A 23,694-nucleotide genomic window follows, 5' to 3' on the forward strand; every position below is an offset into this window, starting at 1 on the left:
ATCCTCAAACACAGCACTATTGTGTCCTTGCAGAAAAGGGAAGTGAAGATGAGACATACTTCCGGTTATCATCCTGAACAAATATTAATGATGCATTTTCTTTCTTTAAGACTCTCAAACATGCATTTCTTAATTTTTTCTTTGCTGGTATGGAAAATGCAGCTTTATACATGGATCTTTTAAATAATTAACTATATTTAATGGCCACAACTTAGAATATTTATAACCAGATCTCTTGCTAGCCAGGCATTTTATATATTGGAGGATCATTGGGTTGGCACTAATATGACATTTGTACCTATTAAGAATAGCCCTTTGTATGTTATATGAACTGATATAACACAAAAAAATTAAAATATTTTAAAATGCTATTTTAAAGTAATTATTATGAAGACCATTCCCTACTTAGATTATTTCTTATTTATGCTGTGCAAATACTTTATTATATGCTGTAAAAAATTCAAGTTTGCAAAAATGATGTGCACTCTCATTTCTGCTTCTCTTATGTGCTGCAACTCCAAATGCAACAGTTGCACAATATCAATAGGAGTACATTTAAAAACATGTACACAATCTATACAAGATGTACCTGAATCACAAGCAGCAGCCCCTCTTTCTTTTAAATCTTCTGATCCCATTAATTGTACAAAACGATTGCCTCCCAAGGACTTTTCTGTAGTTACTAGCTGTAAAACAGGACAGCACTTACTGTAACTGTTGATTTTAAACTCAAACACTGCAATTATTTGAGAAGTCCACTCTGTATTACATTTCCAAACCAACTCTATAAAAAGTATGTCAAAGCACACTAAAAAATACCCTTACTCATACTTTAAATTGGTAAAGCAGCATCAAGGAAAACAAATTCTTACCCTGTGTTTGGATACAAGTGGCCTGCAGCAATAAAGAAAAGAAGAATAAATTACCACTTTCAGGAACAATATTCTTCACAACAAATGTCACCATAACTACCGGACAAATCATACTAGTCTCTTCCATACTCTAATATTAGCACAGAACATTTCCAACACTGAAACACTATCAGTTCACTAGCATAGTTTAAAGTACAGAACTGTACCATATGTTAGCATAATTAGAAAGCCAATTATTATGGACTTTGCTGCACGTAATTGAGAAGGCAGTTAAAAAAGATAAAAACAACACATCAGAAATGTTCTAAAAACTTCTTGTAAACATGTTTTGAAAGGGACAAAACAACTTCAAAAATCATACTTCTGTCTGCAAATGTTTTACCAACTAGCATTAAAAGTAACATCTGCTGTAACTGAAAGATTTGGAGAAAATATTACTCCCCGTCTCCCTCACTTCCCCAATTTATTCTGGTTCAGATTTTTGGAAGAATTGTGCACCCATCACTCCCTCTGAAATCAGTGGGACCCACAGCTGGATCAACACCACTGAAAATCAGGCTATGTATTCTACAGCTCTAGAAACACAATTAGCTCCATGGTTTATCTTGTATAGTCAGTCCTGTCACACAGCAATAAGGGAGAGAGAATTTGTTTTAAAAATTATTATAAAAAACCCACAACACTTGGCAAGAGGTTTCAGGGGCAAATAGAAACAATGTTTAACACATTTTTAAAAAAGTGTTTAGACTTTAACTTGACAACACCCCTTAATGTACACAAACTTTTTTTTGCAAAAGCAAAGCAGAAACAGCCTAAAATAGACTCGTAAAGAAAAACAAAGCGTCCAGTGTGAGCATTTGGATTATAAAATAAATTACTGGAAAAAAATCACATCGATGCTCTCAATTAGAAAAACACATAGCTCAAATATTCAAAGAACTTCATCTTTAAAAAAAAAAATGGAAAACTGATTTTGATTATTGTCATCAAGTAAATCTAACTTCAATCCCTAGAAAAAATATGGAACAACTATTGAAAGAATCAATAAACATCTAGACAATACTGATAACAGGAATGACAACATGTATATTTTAAAAATAAGTTATGCCAAATAAACATGGTCACTAATTTTACATAATTAGCGGAGAAAGGGAACATAGTAGATGTAATGTATTTGAATTGTTAATAAAGAGAGGATGCATGGAACAAATTTCAAGGAGAACACAGTTACTTACAATACGACTACCATTCTGTGCCTACAGAGATGCTGCTAGATGCTGTGTAGACATTTAAATATGTACACTACACCTCTACTCTGATATAACGCGGTCCTTGGGAGTCATAACATCTCACCACCTTGTAAGTGAGACCGTGTTATATTGGGTTCAGGCCAGTATGCCGTGCCACACTGGACCGGCTTCCCCAGCGGTAATTTAAAGGGCCTGGTATGCCAGCCACTGTGGGGAGCCCTGGGCCCTTTAAATCACCACTGGAGCTCCAGTACGGACTTAAAGGGCCCGGGGCTCCCCGCAGCAGCTGGAGCCTCTGGCCCTTTAAATTACCACTAGAGCCCTAGCGGGGATTGAAAGGGCCCAGGGCTCCAGCTACTGTGGGGAGCCCCGGTCCCTTTAAAACACCACCTGAGCTCTGGCAGAGGGGCTCGGGTGGGGATTTAAAGGGCTTGGGGCTCCCTGCAGCGGCCAGAGCCTCTAGCCCTTTAAATCACCGCCTGAGCCCAGCTCTACCTTAAGTCCATGTGACAAGTGCAGAATGCCGCTTGTTAAGCGGAGGATACTGCTTCAGTCATATAACAGTCGCCTTCCAGATCTGCATTGGTTGCCTGTGGGTTTCTTTGTGGAGTTTTAGTGCTTTATTGGTTAATATCAACACCTTAATGGCTTGGACCTGCCTGAGAGTTCGTTTCTCTCTCTGTTCCACACTATCACAGTTGAGATCCATACAGCTGCCTGAGTTGTAGCTCTCTCAGGCTGTCTACACTACCATGTGAATAACGTAGCTGGAGTAGACGTAGCTTAGATCGATTTACCGTGGTGCCTACGCTACACTGGGTAGACAGGAGATGCTCTCCCATTGACTCACCTTACTCCTCTCTCTCCCGGAGGAGTACTGGAGTCAACCGGAGAGTGATCTGCCATTGATTTAGCGGATCTTCACTAGACCCGCTAAATCGACCCCCGGTGCTTGGATCACACAGCAGCCTCAATTCTGTGGTAGTGCAGACATAGCCTCAGCATAATAGAAAGGGGACTTTTTGTCCAGGTATACTCTGTGAGGGCCTCTTTCCTTCAGAAGGGGCTCCCGCCAGTCCAGAACAGTTCCAAGTCTGTTGACCTTCAGCTCATGGTGCCTCTTGTTATTTTGTAATATTATATAAATATATTAGTAAGGCTTCTGACACAGTCCTGCATGACATTCTCATAAACAAATTAGGGAAATGCAGTCCACCTGAAATTACTATAAAGGTAGGTGCATAACTGGTTGAAAGACCATACAGAAAACAGTAGTTCTCAAACTACAATGAGGACTGTGATCAGTTGTTCTCCACATCCACTAAAGGTAGGACAAGAAGTAATGGCCTTAATCTGCAGCAAGGGAGATTTAGGTTGGATACTAGGAAAATCTTTCTAACTAGAAGAGTGGTGAAAAACTGGAATGAGGCTTCCAATGGAGGTTGTGGAATCCCCACTGGAGGTTTTTAAAAACAGGTTGGACAAACACTTGCCAGGTATAGTTGGGGCTGGACTCGATGGCTTCTCAATGTCCCTTTGTGCCCCACCTTTCTATGACACTATGATAAATAAATAAATAAATAAATAAGCTAAGTGCTATTATTTATTATTAATATAATTGATTTAGGTGAAGAGAGTCCCTGAGGTGCATTCCTTCCCAATGGCACTAGAGAAACTCAAAAATATGAGAGCAGCTCCTCTGTTGTATAAAAAGAAACTACTTAACTCTCATGCCTAAACACCTTGGCTTTAAGGGACCCAACTGTTAGCCACTGATTGATATGACTGTAATCTCTTCTGAATGACTTGCTAAACACAAACGGTGGTAGGAATTATGCTATGGTTAAAGTGTAAGCAAGTCACTAGCATGCTTCATCAGTCTTCTAGTACTGTAGGCACCAGACTTTGAACTTTAGACTTTTAAAGTGCTCCTCATTGATGACTTTTATGTTTGAATTAATTGTGTTTGTGTCTTGCCAAAACATGATCAGATAATTACATCAGACTGTAGAATCTCGTATCTCTATAGTACACAGTTTTCATCTGCTGTTTTGTTTCAATTTGAATAGTAACTTTCTTAGCATATCATATCACACTTTACATGGAGGATTGCCACCTCAACATGACTGATCATAACTGTATATTTGGGGACTAAAGGACAATTTTGCCCAACTGAATCCTCACCAGTTCAGCAAAAGAAGGCAGCAATGTGATCAAAGTATAAACTCTTCAACTGCCCACACTATAAAAGTAATACAGGGAGTCTGTAGAAATTCTTTTAACAATATTAATCCAGTCTGAGAAGTTACTGTAGAATAAAGTATTCTTACTACAGATCAAAACAAATGTTTCCTATCAAGAACAGCATCTGCTGTGTAGCTGTGATTTTGATCAACTGCTATAATTTTTATTTTGGGGGATGTAGTTGAATCCATTTCAAACATGTGCCATAAAAATAACAAGGAAGTACACTTTCACTTGCTAAAGTAATAAGGTTTGCTATACTTACTCTTGATGTGATGTACAAAGTTTAGCAAGATTTTCTAACTCTTCATTGTTAAGTCCTTTAGCTGAATTCCTCAGAGTCGTAACTGTACTGGGCACAGCTGTTTTCCACTTTGTTTCTAAATTAAATCACAAATAGTTTTAGCCACACTGCTAAAAAATTAGTATTTATTTAGCCATAAAATAGTGGAAGCCAAAGAGAATAGTATATGGCAAAATATGTTCAAGTCCAATTTTGTTTTTTTATCAATAAAACAAATCAGTTCTGTGTACACTGTACAATTATGAAGAAGACGCTCAATAAAAAGCATATCATCATGACACCATAAATTGTGCCGCTTTCAAGAAACGAAACAAATGTCATGCTAGTTTCACCGGAGAGTATATGAATCAACCATGGTAGAGAATTCAAAGTATAGAAACTGACCAAGATAAAGAATGATCCCCAAAGCATGCCCTTTTCTTCACAAAGACGACAGGAGAAAAATCCCAGGAAAGAATAATTTTCTCATGTCAGGCTCTTAAAGGTTCTGGTGAAAAAGCTACTTTTGTTTTTGCAACACAGTATTGACTGGAAAAATATTTGTTCTATTATTTAGAAAGAACCAGTTCCATAAACTGTATCTAAAAGATAACTCTCCTCTCCACCACATTAGAACACACTGTACTTACCCCACTGTTCCTGAATGGAAGAAAGATTTGCAAGTAGCTGCTCATGATACAGTCGTTCGAGCTGAATGAACTTCATTGCCTTCTCATCTGAATAGAAGGTTAAAGAGAAATACAGATACAGACATTTTGGGATATACTTAAATTTGATACCACGTTCAAAAGGACACAGTCTAGTTCTATAACCGAAACCTGATACACAAGTACCAAAATGGATGTGAGCAGTTACATGGCCAGCACTCTAATAGACTTGAATAAATTATTAAACTAAACTAAACTAAAACTGAAAAAGAGTTGAAAATCAACCTTCCTAAAAGCAACATGGAAGATTATTTTATTACATTATCATCTCTTTCCACAAACTTTGACCCCGAGAAAGTACACTTGATCAACTAGGAGTTTTTAAGTGCAGGTACATTATACATTTTTGTTTTAACGTACTTATTTAAAAAAAAAAAAAGTCATTTCACAAGCAAAGACAAGCATTACTACACTCTAAGGCAGAACCACCACATTCAAAGACATCAAGTGCATTTTGTGTCTGTCCAGACCAGGCCTGCACAACATACGGCCCACAGAGGCTCACTGTGCGGCCCGCTACGGGGAATCAAAGGGCTCTGGGCTGCCCGCAGCGGCTGGAAGCCCGGAGCTCTTTAAATCTCAGCCGCAGCCGGGATTCAAAAGGCTCTGAGCTGCCCGCAGTGGCGGGGAGCCCAGAGCTCTTTAAATCCCAGCCGCGGCCGGGATTCAAAGGGTTCTGGGCTGCCGGCTGCGGTGGGGAGACCAGAGCCCTTTAAATCCTAGCTGTGGAAAGGATTCAAAAGGCTCTGAGCTACCCGCAGCCGCGGGGAGGCCAGAGCCCTTTAAATCTCAGCCGCGGCCGGGATTCATAGTGCTCTGGGCTGCCCGCAACCGCGGGGAGCCCAGAGCCCTTTAAATCTCAGCCACAGCTGGGAATCAAAAGGGTCTGAGCTGCCTGCAGCGGTGGGGAGCCCAGAGCCCTTTAAATCTCAGTGGCGGCCGGGAATCAAAGGGCTTTGGGCTGCCCGCAGAGATTCCCGGTTGCGGTTGAGACTTAAAGGGCTCAGAGCTCCCCAGCGGCTGCAGGCAGCCGAGAGCCCTTTGAATCCCGGCCACGGCTCCAGCTGATGGGCTCTGGCTGGGATTTAAAGGGCTTGGGCTCCCCTCAGTGGCAGGAGCTCTGGGCCCTTTAAATCCCTGCCCCAGCCCCGCAAAGCTCCGGTTTCCCCCAGCCGCCGAAGCCCCGGGCCCTTTAATTTGTCCCTGACAGCTCCCAGCCACCTCTTCAGCTGGGAGCCCGATTGATTTAAAATCAAGTATCACCTTCCCACCCCCAACCTTCCTTTTTGGCCCACAGCTGTTTTGGTGGGGCGGTGCTGGGGAAGGAGGGTTTGTTTCTGCAGGGCTGGGCGGTGCTGGGGCGGGGTGTTTCCATGGGCCGAGAGGTACTGGGTGAGGGGTGTTTCCGCGGAGCTGGGGGGTTTCGGCCCTCAGCTGTTTTCTTTGGAGTAATGTGGCCCTCGCCGCTTTACGAGTTGTGCAGGCCTGGTCTAGACTGTAAGCTTCTTGAGATAGAGACCATCATCCTCTGTGTTTTGAACCGCACTAAGCATACTGTAGAAGCTTAACCAATAATAATAAAGTAGCACTTGGAGGCAATTTATCTCTTCCCAAATAACACATCTTCACCAAAAATCTGTTAGACAAAACACAGGGTATAACTTTAAAGGACTTCAAGCATTTTGATTTCCCCTTCTTAGGACAAGGACTTCTAATACTTTGCACAGCTGCAGTAAGGTGTGAACAGCCACCAGCAAAAGTTACTGCTCAGACAATCTATTTTTGAAGTATGAAGGTGTTTCAATTTTTGTCAAATATTTTGAGATTATGATTACCATTCCCCCTTTACCAACAATCTCCCCCCTCTCCCCTGCAGGGCCTTCATTGTGTTTACAAGTGTGTTCTAAAAGTTGTACACTTCCCTACTAATTCTACTTCTGCCAAGCAGTATGAAATTAGCTAATAATGCTTCCATTTTAAACCACCTTTTTCCAGGTGTTTTCACATTCAGCTATTTCAAATTCCATGAGGCAATATACCGGAGATGAAAACAGAGTGAATCAGATTCTGAGTATATACACACAATATTTGCATTATTTATACCAAATAAAATAATATAGTAACCACCACAAAGACACAAAAAGTACTTGCTCTTCTTACTAACTATGGGATACAAATGTAGAGCATGACATGTAAACAAACAGCACTAAAGGAGTTAATATTCCTTGCCTGGTATAAACTTATAAAACACAGAACACAACAATTGCCTTATTGGATCAGACTGATGCCACATTTCATCCAGTATCCTGTCCCCACTAATTTTTAATATCAGATTCTTCAGAGGAAAGTTAAAATCCCTATCATGAATAATTATGCAAGAGTACATTTAGAGGTAAATTCTTTCCTAATTCCACAGAATTAATGATTGAAAGAGCTATTATACTTTACAACTTTTATTATAGTTAGTATAATTTTAGCTACCCTTACTATTGATACAAATATCTAATCCTGTTTTGAACCATGCTAAATTCTTTGCCTCACTATCTCGTGGCATTGAGTTCCACAGGTTCACTAAGCATAGTTTTAAAAACGTATTTCCTTTGACTAGCTTTAAATGTATTGCTTTTCAATTAAAACTGTTCTTCTATTATGAAATATCAGCACCCATGTGATTCTCTCTATACTGTACTTCTGTCATGTCTTCTCTAAACTAAAAAGCCCTAATCTTTTAATCTCACTTACTGACAAATATTTCCCATACCTTTACATTTTCATTTATTTTTTTTCTTTCTTATCCCTTTTTCAGATAGGATGACCAAAAGTAATTCTCAAGATGGTGACATACATTCTATTTTAAATATTAGCTTTACAATATTTTCAGAATTATTCTCTGTCTCTTTCTAAATAAAGTTTAATATCACTTGGACTAGATTTCCATGTTTGGAAGAATACTTTCAGGACTTGAATAAAATCATGTATTTTGCTATTTAATCATAATGATTTTTAAATTGCCTTTCCTTTCTGCTTTCTTTCTTGTTTAAAGATATGCATAAATTCTATGAGTAATGTGATATACTTAAGTCGCCTCCACACCCATACTATGGATTTATATTTCTTAGCTTTCACCTTTAGGTTCTAAAGAGTTTCCCAAGTTTTTTTAAAAACCGTACTTCCTAAAGTACACAGCATTCAGTTTTAGTATGATCAATCCCTCCTGGGATGAAATTGAGCTAGATTATGTTATAGTCACTATGACTGGCTCAACTCCTGGAATCAAGTCCTGTGTATTTATTTAGGAATAGGTCAAGAGTAACCTCTCCCCATGTGTGCCCCAGAACTAGCTGTTCCAAGAAGCAACTGTTTGTGGTTTGAGAAACTATTAAACTAAACTTTATCCCGATGTAACATTTGACCAATAAATGTTTGGGTCGTAAAAATCCTACATTATTATTTTGCTTCAACATTGTGCACTGGTTATCATTATCCTGATGCAGAGAACAGTAGACCACAACAGTAGTATTTTTATAAATTAGGATATACATCCTATTCAGATAAGACATATTCTTAATGCCTAATACTCAGAAGAGGATTTCTCATGTAAAACAGTTGATTTCTTTGAAGCATATAATTGTTTTGCTTATGCCTTTGTTTCTGCGTAGGCATTACCAGTTATATCAGTACAGCTTTGGGAAGGGGGAATTTATTTCTTTACTTGTACTCCAGCTAGCTAAGAAAGCACAGCAGAAAGCACATATTGTAGGCTTACTTGTGTATAAAACATGGCATGTTCACCTCTTCTTAACCCTGATCCAAGGCCTGTGAACCAAAGTCTGTTTTCCTTTCAAATTTTGATTATGATGCCACCTTCAAATTTTGATTATGATGCCACCTTATTTTTTTACAAAATAGAGAACTGTTAATTTTAATCAATGAAAGGATACATTCCTCCTCCTGAAAATAGGCCTCAGCTATCTGTAAAGGAAAAAGAAAAAGAAAATAATGTTTAACATCACAATTTTCTGATTCTTTATTATAGTCATGCATGTATAATATTACCTTAATTTTTAAGAGTTCATATTTCATTTGTATAAATTTGCTCCATGTTAAAACTAGACATAAAAGTTCTTATTCCAGGAAACGTTTTTTAAAAGGAAAATCAAATAATTTTAAAAACAAAAAACAAAAAAAACCCACCCACTATATTCATTTTAAGACAAACAGATATATTTTAAAAATTATACTTTCCAGATGAATATTTGGTCTTTGAGATTACATAAGTGAGTAGGAAACAATAAATATTGACAAGACATATAAGTAGTAAATATAACTCCTTTTTCTTATATTCGCGGAGACTGATAAGCCCAAATGTTACTTGGGTTCCAGATCTGTTCAACCAATAGGTTTTTATGCTTAAGTTATTATATAACAAAGAGCTTTATTAAGGCAGTCTAGATGGTGCACATTTTTACTTACATGCAGGGGATGAGAATATGAATTCTCTTATCAGATTTTACTTCCTCAGGTCTGCAGGAAGTAAAATCATTGAGGACAGGGAATTCTTGAGCAATGCTACAGCACAGTCTGCTAAAAGGTGAAATAGGGAACACTTTCTGAAGGGCCAATGACCTGACTTATCAGGCAAGAGCAGTCTTTGGATAGAGAACTTTAAAGGTGGGGGAAAAAATGCAGCCTGTCACAGACCACAGATATAACTACTCTCCTCTTTATATCCTTTTCACAGCACTGCAAACTCCAAGCATTTAAAAATCATGAGTTGGACCTCAAAAAAAAAATCTGAAGATTAAAAAAAACAAAAAACAAAAAAACAGGTCCTTTTTATTTGTCTTCTACTTTTTGAGTTTATAGATTATAGTCTGGCTACATTTTCAAGCTTTTTTCTATAACTACATAGGCCAGAAACTTTTTTTTTTTTTAATGAAAGCTAAATTCTCTTAAATCACAGGATTTCAGGACCTGGGGCTTTAAGAGAAGTATCAACTACTGTCAGACTTGTGATAAAATTGCTTTTTGTACAACTGCAGGACCCATGTACTGTCACTTCAGGTTCTCTCTCCCAGTCACTTATCCAGGCTGCTCCTCTGCATAAGTCTACAAGGTGGAAAAGCATCTAGCCATCTTTCCTCAATTCACTAAGCCCAGGGTCTTGATAGCCAAAAAAAACCCTTCAACATGACAGCAGGCACAAAATGAAGCCAGATGGCAGCTCTATGGCCTGCATTATAGATTTTATGAGGTAGAACCAACTTAAGGCTTTTCCCCTTTTAATGACATTGCTGTAACAGAATGGGTTAAACATGACCTTTAAGTGACAGCTCTGCCAAAGGAAAACAATGAGAAACACAGAGAGACAGCATTTAAAGACTGTTCTACTAAAATGGGTATGTTACTGATTATGTAGCAATGGACTTTCAATTGGTACTGGAAAACCAGAACTGCAAGTATTTAGCAGCAGCAGCAGAACTCCCAGACAAATAGCCTGAATGACATAGTAGGATAGATGTAGAACACAGCAAGTATTTTTGCGTTCACCAAGTAAAGAGATCCATTTGTTTGGTATTGCCACAGAGGACTAATCTCTTGCATTTAAAATTGTAGAGATGCCGTTCTGTTACAGTCCATGTAACTAGCCAGGAGGACCCAAGGCATCTCCTCAAATACACCAAACTATTAGATTTCTCAGAGGATGGGTGTATTTCCAGGCTGAGGCTGAGCGAGATGTTCTGGTTCTGAGCTGGTAGTTTGGAGTTTTATGGAGATGACCAGAGTTAATTCCAACAGCAATGGAAATTAGACTAATGGAATCAGATGGTGCAGAAAAGCCAAAATTTTTCACTGAAATGTGCCTTTCCTTCCGGTGCTCCCTCATTGCAAACACAACTTCTCAGTTTGAGACAGTAAGGCACTAACTGTATTTGTGAGAGACAGGCAAAGTGTGCACAAGACCTGTGCAAAATTTCCTGTAGAGCTCTGGAATAAAAAGGAGTTTTGTTTATCAAGGTGAAGCATATACAGCTCAGAAATAAAAACAGCATTAGCAATTATACAGAACTTTACAAATTGCAAAAGCCTTAACAAACATTACTTAATCTTCAAAAACCTTGAGGGTTTGCATTATTCCTATTTGACAACTGGCATAGTATGGCTAAGGCAAAAATTTTAAGAAGCGCCCACATATTGTTGGTGCTTCAACATCTGAGTGCCCAATTTGAGACATGCAGCGTCTGATATTCAATTGACTTCTACTAGAGCAACGGGTGCTTATTACCTCTGAACATTTCGGAGTGTCTCAGCTAGTGGGCATGGTTGAAAATGTGCTTGAATTGCTTGCCCAAGGTACAAAGCAAGTCAGTGGCAGAGCTTGGGTTACAAATTGGGTGTTCCTGGTGCTCAGTCCTACTAGACTATTCGGAGCCAACATCTCCAAAGGGGAATTGACAGATGAATTCTAAAACTCATTTTTGTATATCCTGGCTGCTGCCTGGAATGGTAGTCCCAGAAATTCCTGGAACAACTCAAGAAGCATTTATATTTTTTGTCTTGTAACGGCAGAAACAAATTATGTGCACGCTCCTAGAAATCTGAAAAGCGTGTTCTGCAGTTAAACCTCAAAGAATAATTTTTTACTTAATTAAACTTAACCCTTATTACACGCTCTAGTATACTGATGCCTGGAAAAAAAATTATTGTAAGCTTTTTATTATTCCATTCTGAATTTCAATGCTGTAGTGATTCTTTAATACAGCAGTCGGTTTTAAATTGCACTTGTTCATATGAAATAAAATGGTTAAAATTAATTCTATACTGGGTGAACAGTTGTGAGACATCAAGGCTCATCATATTAGAAAATGATAGAAACACACTACATACAAAAGTTACTGGCAGGCTATATTAGTAAATCTAAATCAGGCCCTTCATGATAGATTAATCCATTCCACAGAAGATGATGCTCTAATTAGTGCTCATTTCACAAGAAAACAACAGGATTTGTTTTCCAACAATTTCTTTTTTTCCAGCTTAATAAAAATATACTATGGCCAACATGTTAAGTACTTACTGACTTTCTTTCAACTATTTTATTAGGGCTTGTTTCATTTTTCTCAGGAAGGAAGGTTCATCTTGTGGTATGGACACATGGGTTGGGAGTCAGGAAACAGATTCTATTCTCAATTCTGCCAGAGGCTTCCTGCATGACTTTGAAAGAATCTGCCTCTTTGTACCTCAGTTGCCTCATGTGTAGAACAACAACTAGAATTTACCTGCTTCCATACTCACAGAGGTGCTGTGAGGATACATTCATTAATATACGTAAAGCATTTTGAGATCTCTGCACTATTTACATTGCCTTCTTTATATGGTGTTGATATTCACGAGCCAGCACAAAATGTAGACTCTGTTTCAGGCAAGAGACTAAATTAGTGCTAACAAAGTTTCACATACATAATTAATGCAAGAAAATAGAAACTTTTCACTAAAGCACCATTTTTAAAAAATTGAAAATTCCACTGCTAATGTAAACTGCCAGTAAAATATATATTTTTAATATAAAATATATTTATGGAACCTGACACCTATTTTATTTATTACTCATTTTGATCATTTATATCACTGACAACAAGAGGCAATGCAGCAGCAAAGGAACCACTATGCCGCAGAAATCAGCTGAAGAACAGTTTCAAATGAGAACACAGATACTCTGCTTTCAACAATGATGACAAAAGAATAAGTCCATCAAGTAGCACTGTCAGACACCATAAGAAAAAGGAAACTAAAGTTATCCCCTCAAAATACATCCTTCTGGTCAATATGTAGAGCCATCATTCAGCAAAACAACACGGTTGAACTGCGTATTACAGTGCAAAAGATTCTAGCCACATATCTATGCTACTGTCACACTCCCAGTTACTCTTTGCAGGGAAGCAAAGCCACTAGCCCGTTGAACATAAGAATGGATGTACCGGGTCAGACCAAAGGTCCATCCAGCCCAGTATCCTGTCTGCCGACAGTGGCCAACAGCAGGAGCCCCAGAGGGAGTGAACCTAACAGGTAATGATCAAGTGATCTCTCTCCTGCCATCCATTTCCACCCTCTGACAAACAGAGGCTAGGGACACCATATTTTACCCATCCTGCTAATAGACATTAATGGATTTAACCTCCATGAATTTATCTAGTTCTCTTTTAAACCCGGTTATAGTCTTAGCCTTCATAACCTCCTCAGGCAAGGAGTTCCATAGGTTGACTGTGCACTGTGTGAAGAAGAACATCCTTTTGTTTGTTTTAAACCTGCTGCCCATTAATTTCATTTGGTGGACCCTAGTTCTTATATTTGGGAACAAGTAAATAACTTTTCTTTATTCACTTTCTTCACACCACTCATGATTTTATATACCTCTATCATATCCCCCATTAGTCTCCTCTTTCCAAGCTGAAAAGTCCTAGCCTCTTTAATCTCTCCTCACATGGGACCCGTCCCAACTCCCTAATCATTTTAGTTGCCCTTTTCTGAACTTTTTCTAATGCCAGTATATCTTTTTTGAGATGGAGACCACATCCGTACTTGGTATTCAGAAGTGGGTGTACCATGGATTTATATTAGGGCAATAAGATATTCTCTGTCTTATTCTCTATCCCTTTTTTAATGCTTCCTAATGTCCTGTTTGCTTTTTTGACTGCCGCTGCACACTGCATGGATGTCTTCAGAGAACTATCCACGATAACTCCAAGATCTCTTTCCCAATTAGCTGTAGCTAAATTAGTCCCCATCATATTGTATGTATAGTTGGGGTTATTTTTTCCAACGTGCATTACTTTACATTTATCCACATTACATTTCATTTGCCATTTTGTTGCCCAATCACTTAGTTTTGTGAAAACTTTTGGAAGTTCTTCACAGTCTGCTTTGGTCTTAACTATCTTGAGCAGTTTAGTATCATCTGCAAACTTTGCCACCTCACTGTTTACCCCTTTCTCCAGATCATTTATAAATAAGTTGAATAGGATTGGTCCTAGGATGGACCCTTGGGGAACACCACTAGTTACATTTTCAGAATGGAGAGGGGTACCATTTATTCCTTCCCTTTGTTCCCTGTCTTTTAACCAGTTCTCAATCCATGAAAGGATCTTCCCTTTTATCCCATGACAACTTAATTTACGTAAGAGCCTTTGGTGAGGGACCCTGTCAAAGGCTTTCTGAAAATCTAAGTACACTATGTCCACGTGTTTGTTGATCCCTTCAAAGAACTCTAATAGATTAGTACGACATTATTTCCCTTTACAGAAACCATGTTGACTTTTGCCCAACAATTTATGGTTCTTCTATGTGTCTGACAATTTTATGCTTTACTATTGTTTCAACTAATTTGCCCAGTACTGACATTAGACTTACCGGTCTGTAATTGCTGAGATCACCTCTAGAGCCCTTTTTAAAAATGGGCATCACATTAGCTATCTTCCAGTCAAGTAGCTGATTTAAAGGACAAGTTACAAACCATAGTTAATAGTTCTGCAATTCCACATTTGAGCTCTTCCAGAACTCTTGAGTGAATGCCATCTGGTCCCGGTGACTTGTTACTGTTAAGTTTATCAGTTAATTCCAAAACCTCCTCTAATGACACTTCAATCTGTGACAATTCCTCAGATCTGTCACCTACAAAGGACGGCTCAAGTTTGGGAATCTTCTTAACATCCTCAGCCGTGAAGACTGAAGCAAAGAATTCATTTAGTTTCTCTGCAATGACTTTATCATCTTTAAGTGCTCCTTTATCACAATTGTCCAGGGGCCCCACTGGTTGTTTAGCAGACTTCCTGCTTCTGATGTACTTAAAAACTTTGGTGTTATTACCTTTTGAGTTTTTGGCTAGCTGTTCTTCAAACTCCTTTTGGGCTTTTATTACATTTTTACACTTAATTTGGCAGTTTATGCTCCTTTCTATTTATCTCACTAGGATCTGACTTCCACTTTTTAAAGGATGCCTTTTTATCTCTCACTGCTTCTTTTACACCAGTGGCCCCCAACCTTTTCCATGGGGTGGGCACCAGACAACTAGCCACCAAAGACCACGGCCGCTGGACAAGCAGCCGCTGAAATGCCACCGTGAAGCGGCAACGTCAAGAGGCGTCGCCGCCGAAATTTGGTGGGATTTCAGGGGTAGTGCTTCTTGATGTTGCCACTCCTTGGCAGCATTTCGGCAGCTGCTTGTCCAATGGCCAGTAGGCGGGTGCACATGGATGCCCCGGCAGGCGCCATGGCGCCCACGGGCACCGTGTTGGGGACCCCTGTTTTACATGGTAGAAATAAACAGTTGAACATTAATTCTCACTTATTTTTCAAATCCACAGCTATACATCTTACAACACTGCCTATTCTCTTGGACTGATGTAGAGCTAAGATAGTGATTGCAGTATTACAGGTTACATGGAAGAAGAATCATCAGCACATATTAATGGGATAAAAACCACCTTCAGCTGAGTAAGAGTGATCCTTACCATCCATACATTAAGTTAACGCTGGAAACAAAAGTCTGCAATAAGAGTATTCCCAGATTAAAATGCTATTTAGAGAACCAATGTCTACAACCTTTATGTGATTTTAAAGGGATGTGTCCCCCCCTAAATTCTATGTATTCAACTCTGGAACAGGTTTGCCAACTTTCTAATTCCACAAAACCGAAACCTTTGCCCTGCCCCCGATCCCGCCCCTTCTCCAAGGCCCTGCCCCCTCTCACTCCATCCCTACCTTTCTCTGTCGCTCTCTCTCCCTCACCCTCATTCATTTTCACTGGGCTGGGACAGAGTCTTGGGGTGCAAGAAAGGGTGAGGGCTCCAGCTAGGAGTGTGGGCTCTGGGGTGGGGCCAGAAATAAGGGGTTCAGGGTGCAGGAGCAGGTTCAGGGCGGGGGTAGAGGGGAGGGTTCCAGCTGGGGGTGTAGGCTCTGGGGTGGGACCAGTGATGAAGGAGAGGGTTCAGGACTGGGGTAGGGGATTGGGGTACAGGAGGTGTGGGGTGCAGACTCCAAGAGGCAACTCAGGGCTGTGGCAGGGTGTTGCAGGAGTGAGGGTGGGGGTGAAGGGTGTAGGCTCTGGGAGGGAGTTAGGGTGCAGGAGAGGGTTCCAACCTGGGGCAAGGGGTTGGGATGCAGGAAGGAGTGTGGAGTCTGGGAAGGAGTTAGGGTGCAGGAGGGGGTTCCGACCTGGGGCTGGGGTTCAAGGTGTGGGCTCTAGCCAGGCACTGCTGGTAAGAAGCGCAGTGGGGCTAAAACAGACTGCCGACCTGCCCTGGCTCTGTGCGGCTCCTGGAAGCGGCCAGAATGTTCAGCTCCTAGGCAGAGGAGTCAGGGGACTCTGTGTACTGCCCAGGCCCGCAGACACCACCCCTGCAGTTCCCAGCCAACGGGAGCTGCAGAGCCGGCACTCTGGGCGGGGAAAATGCGCAGAACCCCTGTGGCTGCCCCTGCACCTAGGAGTCGGCCATGCCAGCCACTTCCGGGAGCTGCACGGAGCCAGGGCAGGCAGGGAACCTGCCTTTCCCACTGCGCTTTAAACCAGACTTTTAGCAGCCCGATCAGCAGTGCTGACTGGAGCCACCAGGGTCCCTTTTCAACAGGGTGTTTTGGTCGAAAACTGGATGTCTGGCAACCCTACTCTGGGACTACATCCATAAAAAAGGGTGTGGTTTAACATATCTATACTAGGATTTTAACACAAGGCAATTTGCAGTTTTAACATGTACTAGATAGTCAAGGAAAATCTCCCCCTTAGGGTTTTCTTTAACTACATAACGCACCTTAAAACTACAAATTGACTTGTCCACAGTAGGACTTTAGCACATGTTACAAAAAACATGTTAAAGTATTTTTTTTTCTAGCGAGGACAAGTTCTAGGACAAAAAAAATAATATAAAAATATAATCACATTGTAACAACATGCTGATACATGGGATACCTGATGGAGACACAAAGGGAGTATCCTCGAGTCCATCTGCTCAAACTCTTCTCGAAGCATGGAAAAAAGGGACTGCAAAGTCTGTTTTTGTTGCTTTTGCTGATAGTTCACATTTGTCTCATCAGCATCTTCATCATGAACTGAGTCTGTAGCTTTAAGGAGAGCATTCTCTTTCCTGAGTGCTGTTGTGTCCACTGAAGGAACTCCTTTAAATGGAAACAAATACCTAGATTAGGAAGCAAGTATTACTAGGAAACTGAAAATAAAGCTGCCGGTCTTGTTAAAGTCAGATGTAATAGATGGACTGACACTGATGCAGGGCTCTATCTGAAAAACACTAACACACTTCATGCATTTTTTTTATAACTAAAGAGGTGCTGTGGTCTAGTTCAGAAAAATATTGAACCAGTTAAAACTGTTCTGCATAATTCAGAAAGAGATTAGTGACCTGGGTGACTTCATATAATGAAGGCTGTGACAATTTCTGTAATTTCTGTAATCCTGATTTTGACCCCTTTGAACATATTCTAAAACTTCCTTTTGAAATGTATTAGGTGCGGCCTTGGGCCAAAGAGGCACTTTTGTTGCTGGAAGTTTGAGATTAATTTATTTTGGACACATGGCATTTACAAGACTTCAAACTTTTTGGTGGGTTCATAGCTCAAAAATGGCTTAGTTTAAAAACTTCAAAGTTGTTTTGAACATTAGCCTTCATAAACAACAGGACTACTTTTACTATGGCTGATGGCATTTCTCCATTCCCCCCCATCATTTTAAAAGACCCCTTCTGTAACGCTGGGAGCTATGCGAAGGACTCTGGAGATGTGACTTCCCTGAGAGGTTTTGGGGACGTTAAGAGCAATATGTAATTGCAGAGCTTATAAATTCAGTTTGATAAATAGCTATGATTATTTAAGCACTAAGAAGTTATTCACGGTACATAAACAGCATTTATGAACTCTGCAGGTGCAGATGGCGGGACTTGTACGAGAGACAGATAGTTCCCTCACACAAATTCCATCAGCACTGCATTTCACTTATGTTCAATTCCCTGCTAAACTAGGAAGGAAACTGAGCAGAGATCTCCTGTTCCCTATTTTACTATCTCACCTCATCATTCACTGGAGCTAGGTGCCTTTAGGTTCCACAGAAATCTTTAGGAATTTGGTATTCAGCAAGCTCAATTGTACATTTTTAATAGCTAAACACTTTGTTTTATGGCCCATTCATTGAAATAAATTATATAAATAAATAAGCCAGGTGCAAATTTGAGTGTAGATTAAACTTAAGCAAGGCAACCAATTCCTCAGACATCCTAGCCACGTTCTAAGTTTGAAGTTTGAGTTCTGCAATTTTTGAATGATTAACTCTCTCTTTATAAATGGAAAGATTACTTTTTCCTTCATCAAAAACTCAAACAGCTAAAGAGATTTTCCTGAAACTTTCCAAATTAACAAAACAACCATGAGACTAAGAATGGAAAGTTTCAGCCTAAAAGAATAAAATTCAGTTACTATAGTACGTCTATTATTTTCTTTTGGCAAATACAAAACAATGGCTCATCCAATAAGGGAGACACTCTTTGCTCACATATCCTGCCTTTGGGGAAGGATGGCAACAGAAATGGAAATTTACACAATTTTTCTCAGAAAGGATGGGATGATTCAAAATAAAAAGAGATTACAGATGGTGCTACAGTAGTTACTTACATATGCACAGCTAGTGCCATAAGTAATACCTTTGAAGCACAGTTCCAAGTGGACAAATGTCCAAATATAAAGAGAGAAAATTATGATTTGCATGTTAAATCCTAGCAAAGAGGTAAAGGGCTGAATGGGCTTGGAGACTTAGCTGCCATTCATCTCTCAAAATTCATGAGCACATGGAAGCCTTTGGCTTCCATTGCTGCCAATCATTCACATTTTCATTAATGTTTAAAAAGTCACTTGAAATAATTTGAGAAATATGGCAAGACTGTTGCTTTACCATGACTAAAAGTTACATTCTACATATTGACTACCACAACTTACTTAAAATACATCCTTATAAAAAAACAAGCAGAAAGGCTCTTTGATATTGGAATTAAATAAAGTCTCAGCCAAGTACACAATATAACTGATGTAATTTAAAGTATAAGAGATGAGTAATCAGAGTCCTGAAGAAATGAGGTATACAGTAATGATGTATAGACTATTTTTAGTACTGGCATTTAAGAAAAAAAAACCAAACACATATCCCTGAAGTGTTTTCAAAAATTTTTAGGCCATGACTCAAGAAGTATTCCTCATCTACGATATAAACTTGAATATGTTGATTCATGGCTGGAATGTGCTTCATAAACTCTGGTCAGGATTGTTTAACTTTCAGAAACCTCTAAAACTGTCTGAAAGCCAGTTTGTGTGACTTTATGGCCTTCCCTATTTTAAAACTGCAAGACTGAGCACCAGCACATTTGGTGGCTGTGCTCCAAGCTGTCACCGGTTCTTTAATTGTTGTGCTTTGATCCTGGTTCCTTCTAAACTTGTGAAACTGGCATTTTGCAGGCCCTCCTTGTGTTCTCTGCATGTGGAACCACATAATGGTGGTTCAGGGATAGAGTGCAGAGCTCAAGAAGTGCCATCTACATGTTCCCACAAGGATCCCTCTGTTCCACTTAATGCTTGCTACACCTTCTTCCCTGCCTAAATTACTCAAAACAGGAATACTAATAATCTCTATAGATGGATACGTATATGGGGCCTACTGCCAGCCAAAATATGAGTGTAACTTAACACTGCTTCTCCAGTATAAATTTGTGCCTGTGCTTTTCAACTATTAATTCATGCCCTGTTTTCAGCCAAATTTGGGCCAAACATTTTTACTGAGGGATATGTTAGAGATGGAAACAACACTGTTTCAAAATAAGAGTTTTCTGTTCAGAACTGTGTCATGTGATCATTAACTATGTTTTCTCCTGTTTCTGAATATTGCTTTCAACTTCAGCAAAATCTTTACTCCCAAAGAAATGTCATACTTCAGACTGCACTTCTTAATTCCATATTCTCTAGTTAACGGCAATCTATAAAGCACAACATGAGCTCTGAATAAACCACACTCTGCAATTGCTGTCATGGAAAAATGACATTTTAATGAAACCACTGTGGCATCCTTGTTATTAAATTCATTTAGAAAGTATGTTTCAGATCCACAAGCAGTCATACTGTGACCCACCTTTGACCAAATTCTACCCTTCAAGTTGCTCCACTGTAATTCTGAAGTAATTCAATTAAAGTCAGTGGAGTTACTTCTGATTTACACAAGTGTAACTGAAGGCAGAATCAGTGCCTTTTTTACCAGTATAAGCTAGAGCCTTTATCTGTGGCTGTAGCATTTCATTGTGTATGTGGTGTAGGGAGGTTGCCTGGGTTCCCCTTTTTACTTTTCTCTCCCCACTTCAGAAGTGGTCCCCTTGCTCTCCTGCCCCCAGCCTAAGAAGACCAAATATAACTTCCTCTGCAGTCTATCAATATCACCATGTCCAAAGAGTCCATTCACAAGTTCTCCTTATTCTCTGAGGCTGAACTTTCCAGAGTTCTAAACTGTTGTTACTTCTGCGCTAGGAACAAAGCTTAATTCTAAATTGCATTTCCATTTGCGACACTGCAACACAACACTAGTGGATGGTAGCAATGGCCCCCATTACAGGCCTTTCAGCACAAAAACAAATTCATTATAACTAAGTAAAATGTACTTTTTAAACATTTGTTACATTTTTAAATTAAATGTAAAAATTAACAGCAACCCAATCCCTGAATGGACAGACAATAAGGTTCTGATTCTACAACCAATTTATACTGGATAAGCTTGATGAAATTAATGGGTCTCAGATGTAATGAAAATACCCATTCTGATCTCTGGTCCCCAGGCAGCTAAAACTTCAAATGTGGTTGTCCAAGAGGAAAATATGGCTGTCCCAATTCTGAGGCTGTGGTTTCATGCTCTTAACTACATTTAAATAAAATATTGTTGCTGCTGCGATTGTCTGGAAGAATTTCTCTGCATTCTGCTTTTTCTCTTTAGGATATTGTGCCTAGGCCTTATTTGTATTCTCTTCTTTTCAGTGTGCCTGACACCCACTGGGTAATAAGTTTTGTTTTGTCCTTGCTTTAGTATATATATAAAATGCCCCTGCCACCACCTGTCTGAGAATGCGAGTTAGAGCTGCCACTATGAAATATTTTATTTTGGATACCTAAATAATATTATGGATAATGTCCATCTGTTTTAATATAGATTTGATTATATTGAACTGCACTAGTCTATTCCTCCACTAATGCTTCCAGTAGTTGGTGTTGAGAGCGTACTGTGACCGTTTCCTGGTCCTCACTCAATACCTGGGTAAAGTGGTCTAGAAAATTGTTAATTTGTTTTGTTATAATGGGCTGATGTTGTTTTTTTTTTAAATCAGAAGACCATTGTTTAGATTCAAAGTATTCAAATCACACTAAGAGTGGTGGTTTTAGCCAGGTGATTCTGGAACCCATATTTTCAACAGCAGCTTCAAACATATCTAGATAAATATACAGAGATATACCTATCTCATAGACCTGGAAGGAACCCTGAAAAGTCATTGAGTCCAGCGCCCTGCCTTCACTAGCAAGACCAAGTACTGATTTTTGTCCCAGATCCTTAAGTGGCCCCCTCAAGGATTGAACTCACAACCCTGGGTTTAAGCAGGCCAATGCTCAAACCACTGAGCTAGCCCTGCCCCCCAGATAGATCTGACTTCTCTGCAGCTTTACTTTTAGAGACCCAGAAGTCTTTACTGCATCAATTTGCCATCACAAAAGATAAGTTTGCACACAAGGACCAAGTTTATCTTTCACTACAGTGGTGATCAAGTTCATCAAGATACACAATGTGCTCATCTTCATCTCCCCAAGAATGCCTTTAACTTCAGCTGTGTCAGTCCCTGACTCAGTTTCTGCCATATAATTCAGCTAGGTTGTATTCAAATGATGACCAGTGCCTTCAGTGCTCTGGTATGATTAGAACGCAGTGTTCATGACGGATACCTCCCATATAGTTCAGTTACAGGAAACAGCTTGCCGTGGCTGTCATCTTTTGGGACTTCACTGGTAAATATTGAAAATGTATTTCAAAATAAATTCAAACTTATTAAAGATATGGATATTTTTTGAGGTCCATGATGGCAAACTCAAAGTTGTAGTTGGCACAGCACACCACACTAACAGGAAGAGTGTCTTATCTAAACTTGGCCTGCACACCATTTGAACAGCTCCTATTCACAGTGGCACCATTTAAATTCAGGCCAAATAGATTTGATTTGTATTTTTTTTTCTTCCCAGGCTGAAAGAGAAATAGCTTGATCAGTTTTTACACTGTATGTGTAGAATTTAGTTTGGAAAAAATATGAACAAGAGGATGTATTTACTGTATAATTTATCAAATGCTGCCATGAGTAGGAAGGCTCATATGAACTGCACCAAGCTGTGTATTATCTCAAGTATATCATACAATGTCATTTTACAACATTTGGTTACAATTGTGCCAGGGTTGATCTTTTGAAAATGCTACAAAGTAACTCCATAAGGATAATTCTAGAGTTCTTCATTTGTAAATTTATGTTCCATTAGACCTCACTTTTAAGCAGCTGACACCTCATGAATCACCATTGCTATTGCATTGAAATTATGGAGGCACATCAAATGCAATCTGACTATTAATACCCATCAGGATTTCGGTTCCCTCACTTACAAGTTGCATCATCTCCTTAATCAGTATATCCTGCTCAAACAATTTTGAATATATTAATATTACAGCTAATATTAAACTTAGTATTGCTGAATGACAATACGCTGCCAATGGAATAGGAAGAGAACCTACAAGAGATTCTGGATGCAAAGCAGATGTCTGAGTTTGAAGATCTGCATTGGATAATTTAAGCAAAAGTCTCTAATGCAGCAATCCTAGTGGCCATTTGTTTGCCATTCTAAGAGCCTCATTCCAGGGACAGTTTACTGTGAACATATACAAAAACATTACAATCAGATTTTTATAATATTTTGTGCTTCTAGAAGCAATGTTCAGAGAATCTTAAAGCATTATACAAAAGGCAGATATGATTACAACTGGGAAAAAACTCAGTCACACAACGAAAGATGAACTTCCCTAAAGCCATGCAGCACGTCAGTGCTAGAGTCCCAATGAAAACACAGCAAAGAATCCTGTGGCACCTTATAGACTAACAGATACATTGGAGCATGAGCATGGACCACTAAAGCTCATGCTCCAATACGTCTGTTAGTCTATAAGGACTCTTGGCTTTTTTTTTTTTTTTAAACAGATCCAGACTAAC

General features: G+C 39.3%; 1 protein-coding gene across 2 annotated transcripts in view; it reads right to left on the minus strand.

The window, feature by feature from the left end:
- The window catches only part of CNST (consortin, connexin sorting protein), a 110,729-nt gene that overhangs the window by 35,386 nt on the left and 51,649 nt on the right, over positions 1-23,694 (minus strand). For both annotated transcript variants that reach the window (XM_050950386.1, XM_050950387.1), the window contains exons 5-10: positions 17,337-17,542; positions 9,319-9,349; positions 5,300-5,386; positions 4,632-4,746; positions 873-894; positions 590-686 (exon numbers count right to left, since the gene is read on the minus strand). In XM_050950386.1, coding sequence (XP_050806343.1) covers positions 590-686; positions 873-894; positions 4,632-4,746; positions 5,300-5,386; positions 9,319-9,349; positions 17,337-17,542 — 558 coding nt within the window. The remainder of the gene's footprint in view (positions 1-589; positions 687-872; positions 895-4,631; positions 4,747-5,299; positions 5,387-9,318; positions 9,350-17,336; positions 17,543-23,694) is intronic.

This window comes from Gopherus flavomarginatus, chromosome 4, assembly GCF_025201925.1.
Source record: "Gopherus flavomarginatus isolate rGopFla2 chromosome 4, rGopFla2.mat.asm, whole genome shotgun sequence".
Taxonomy (NCBI): Eukaryota; Metazoa; Chordata; order Testudines; family Testudinidae; genus Gopherus; species Gopherus flavomarginatus.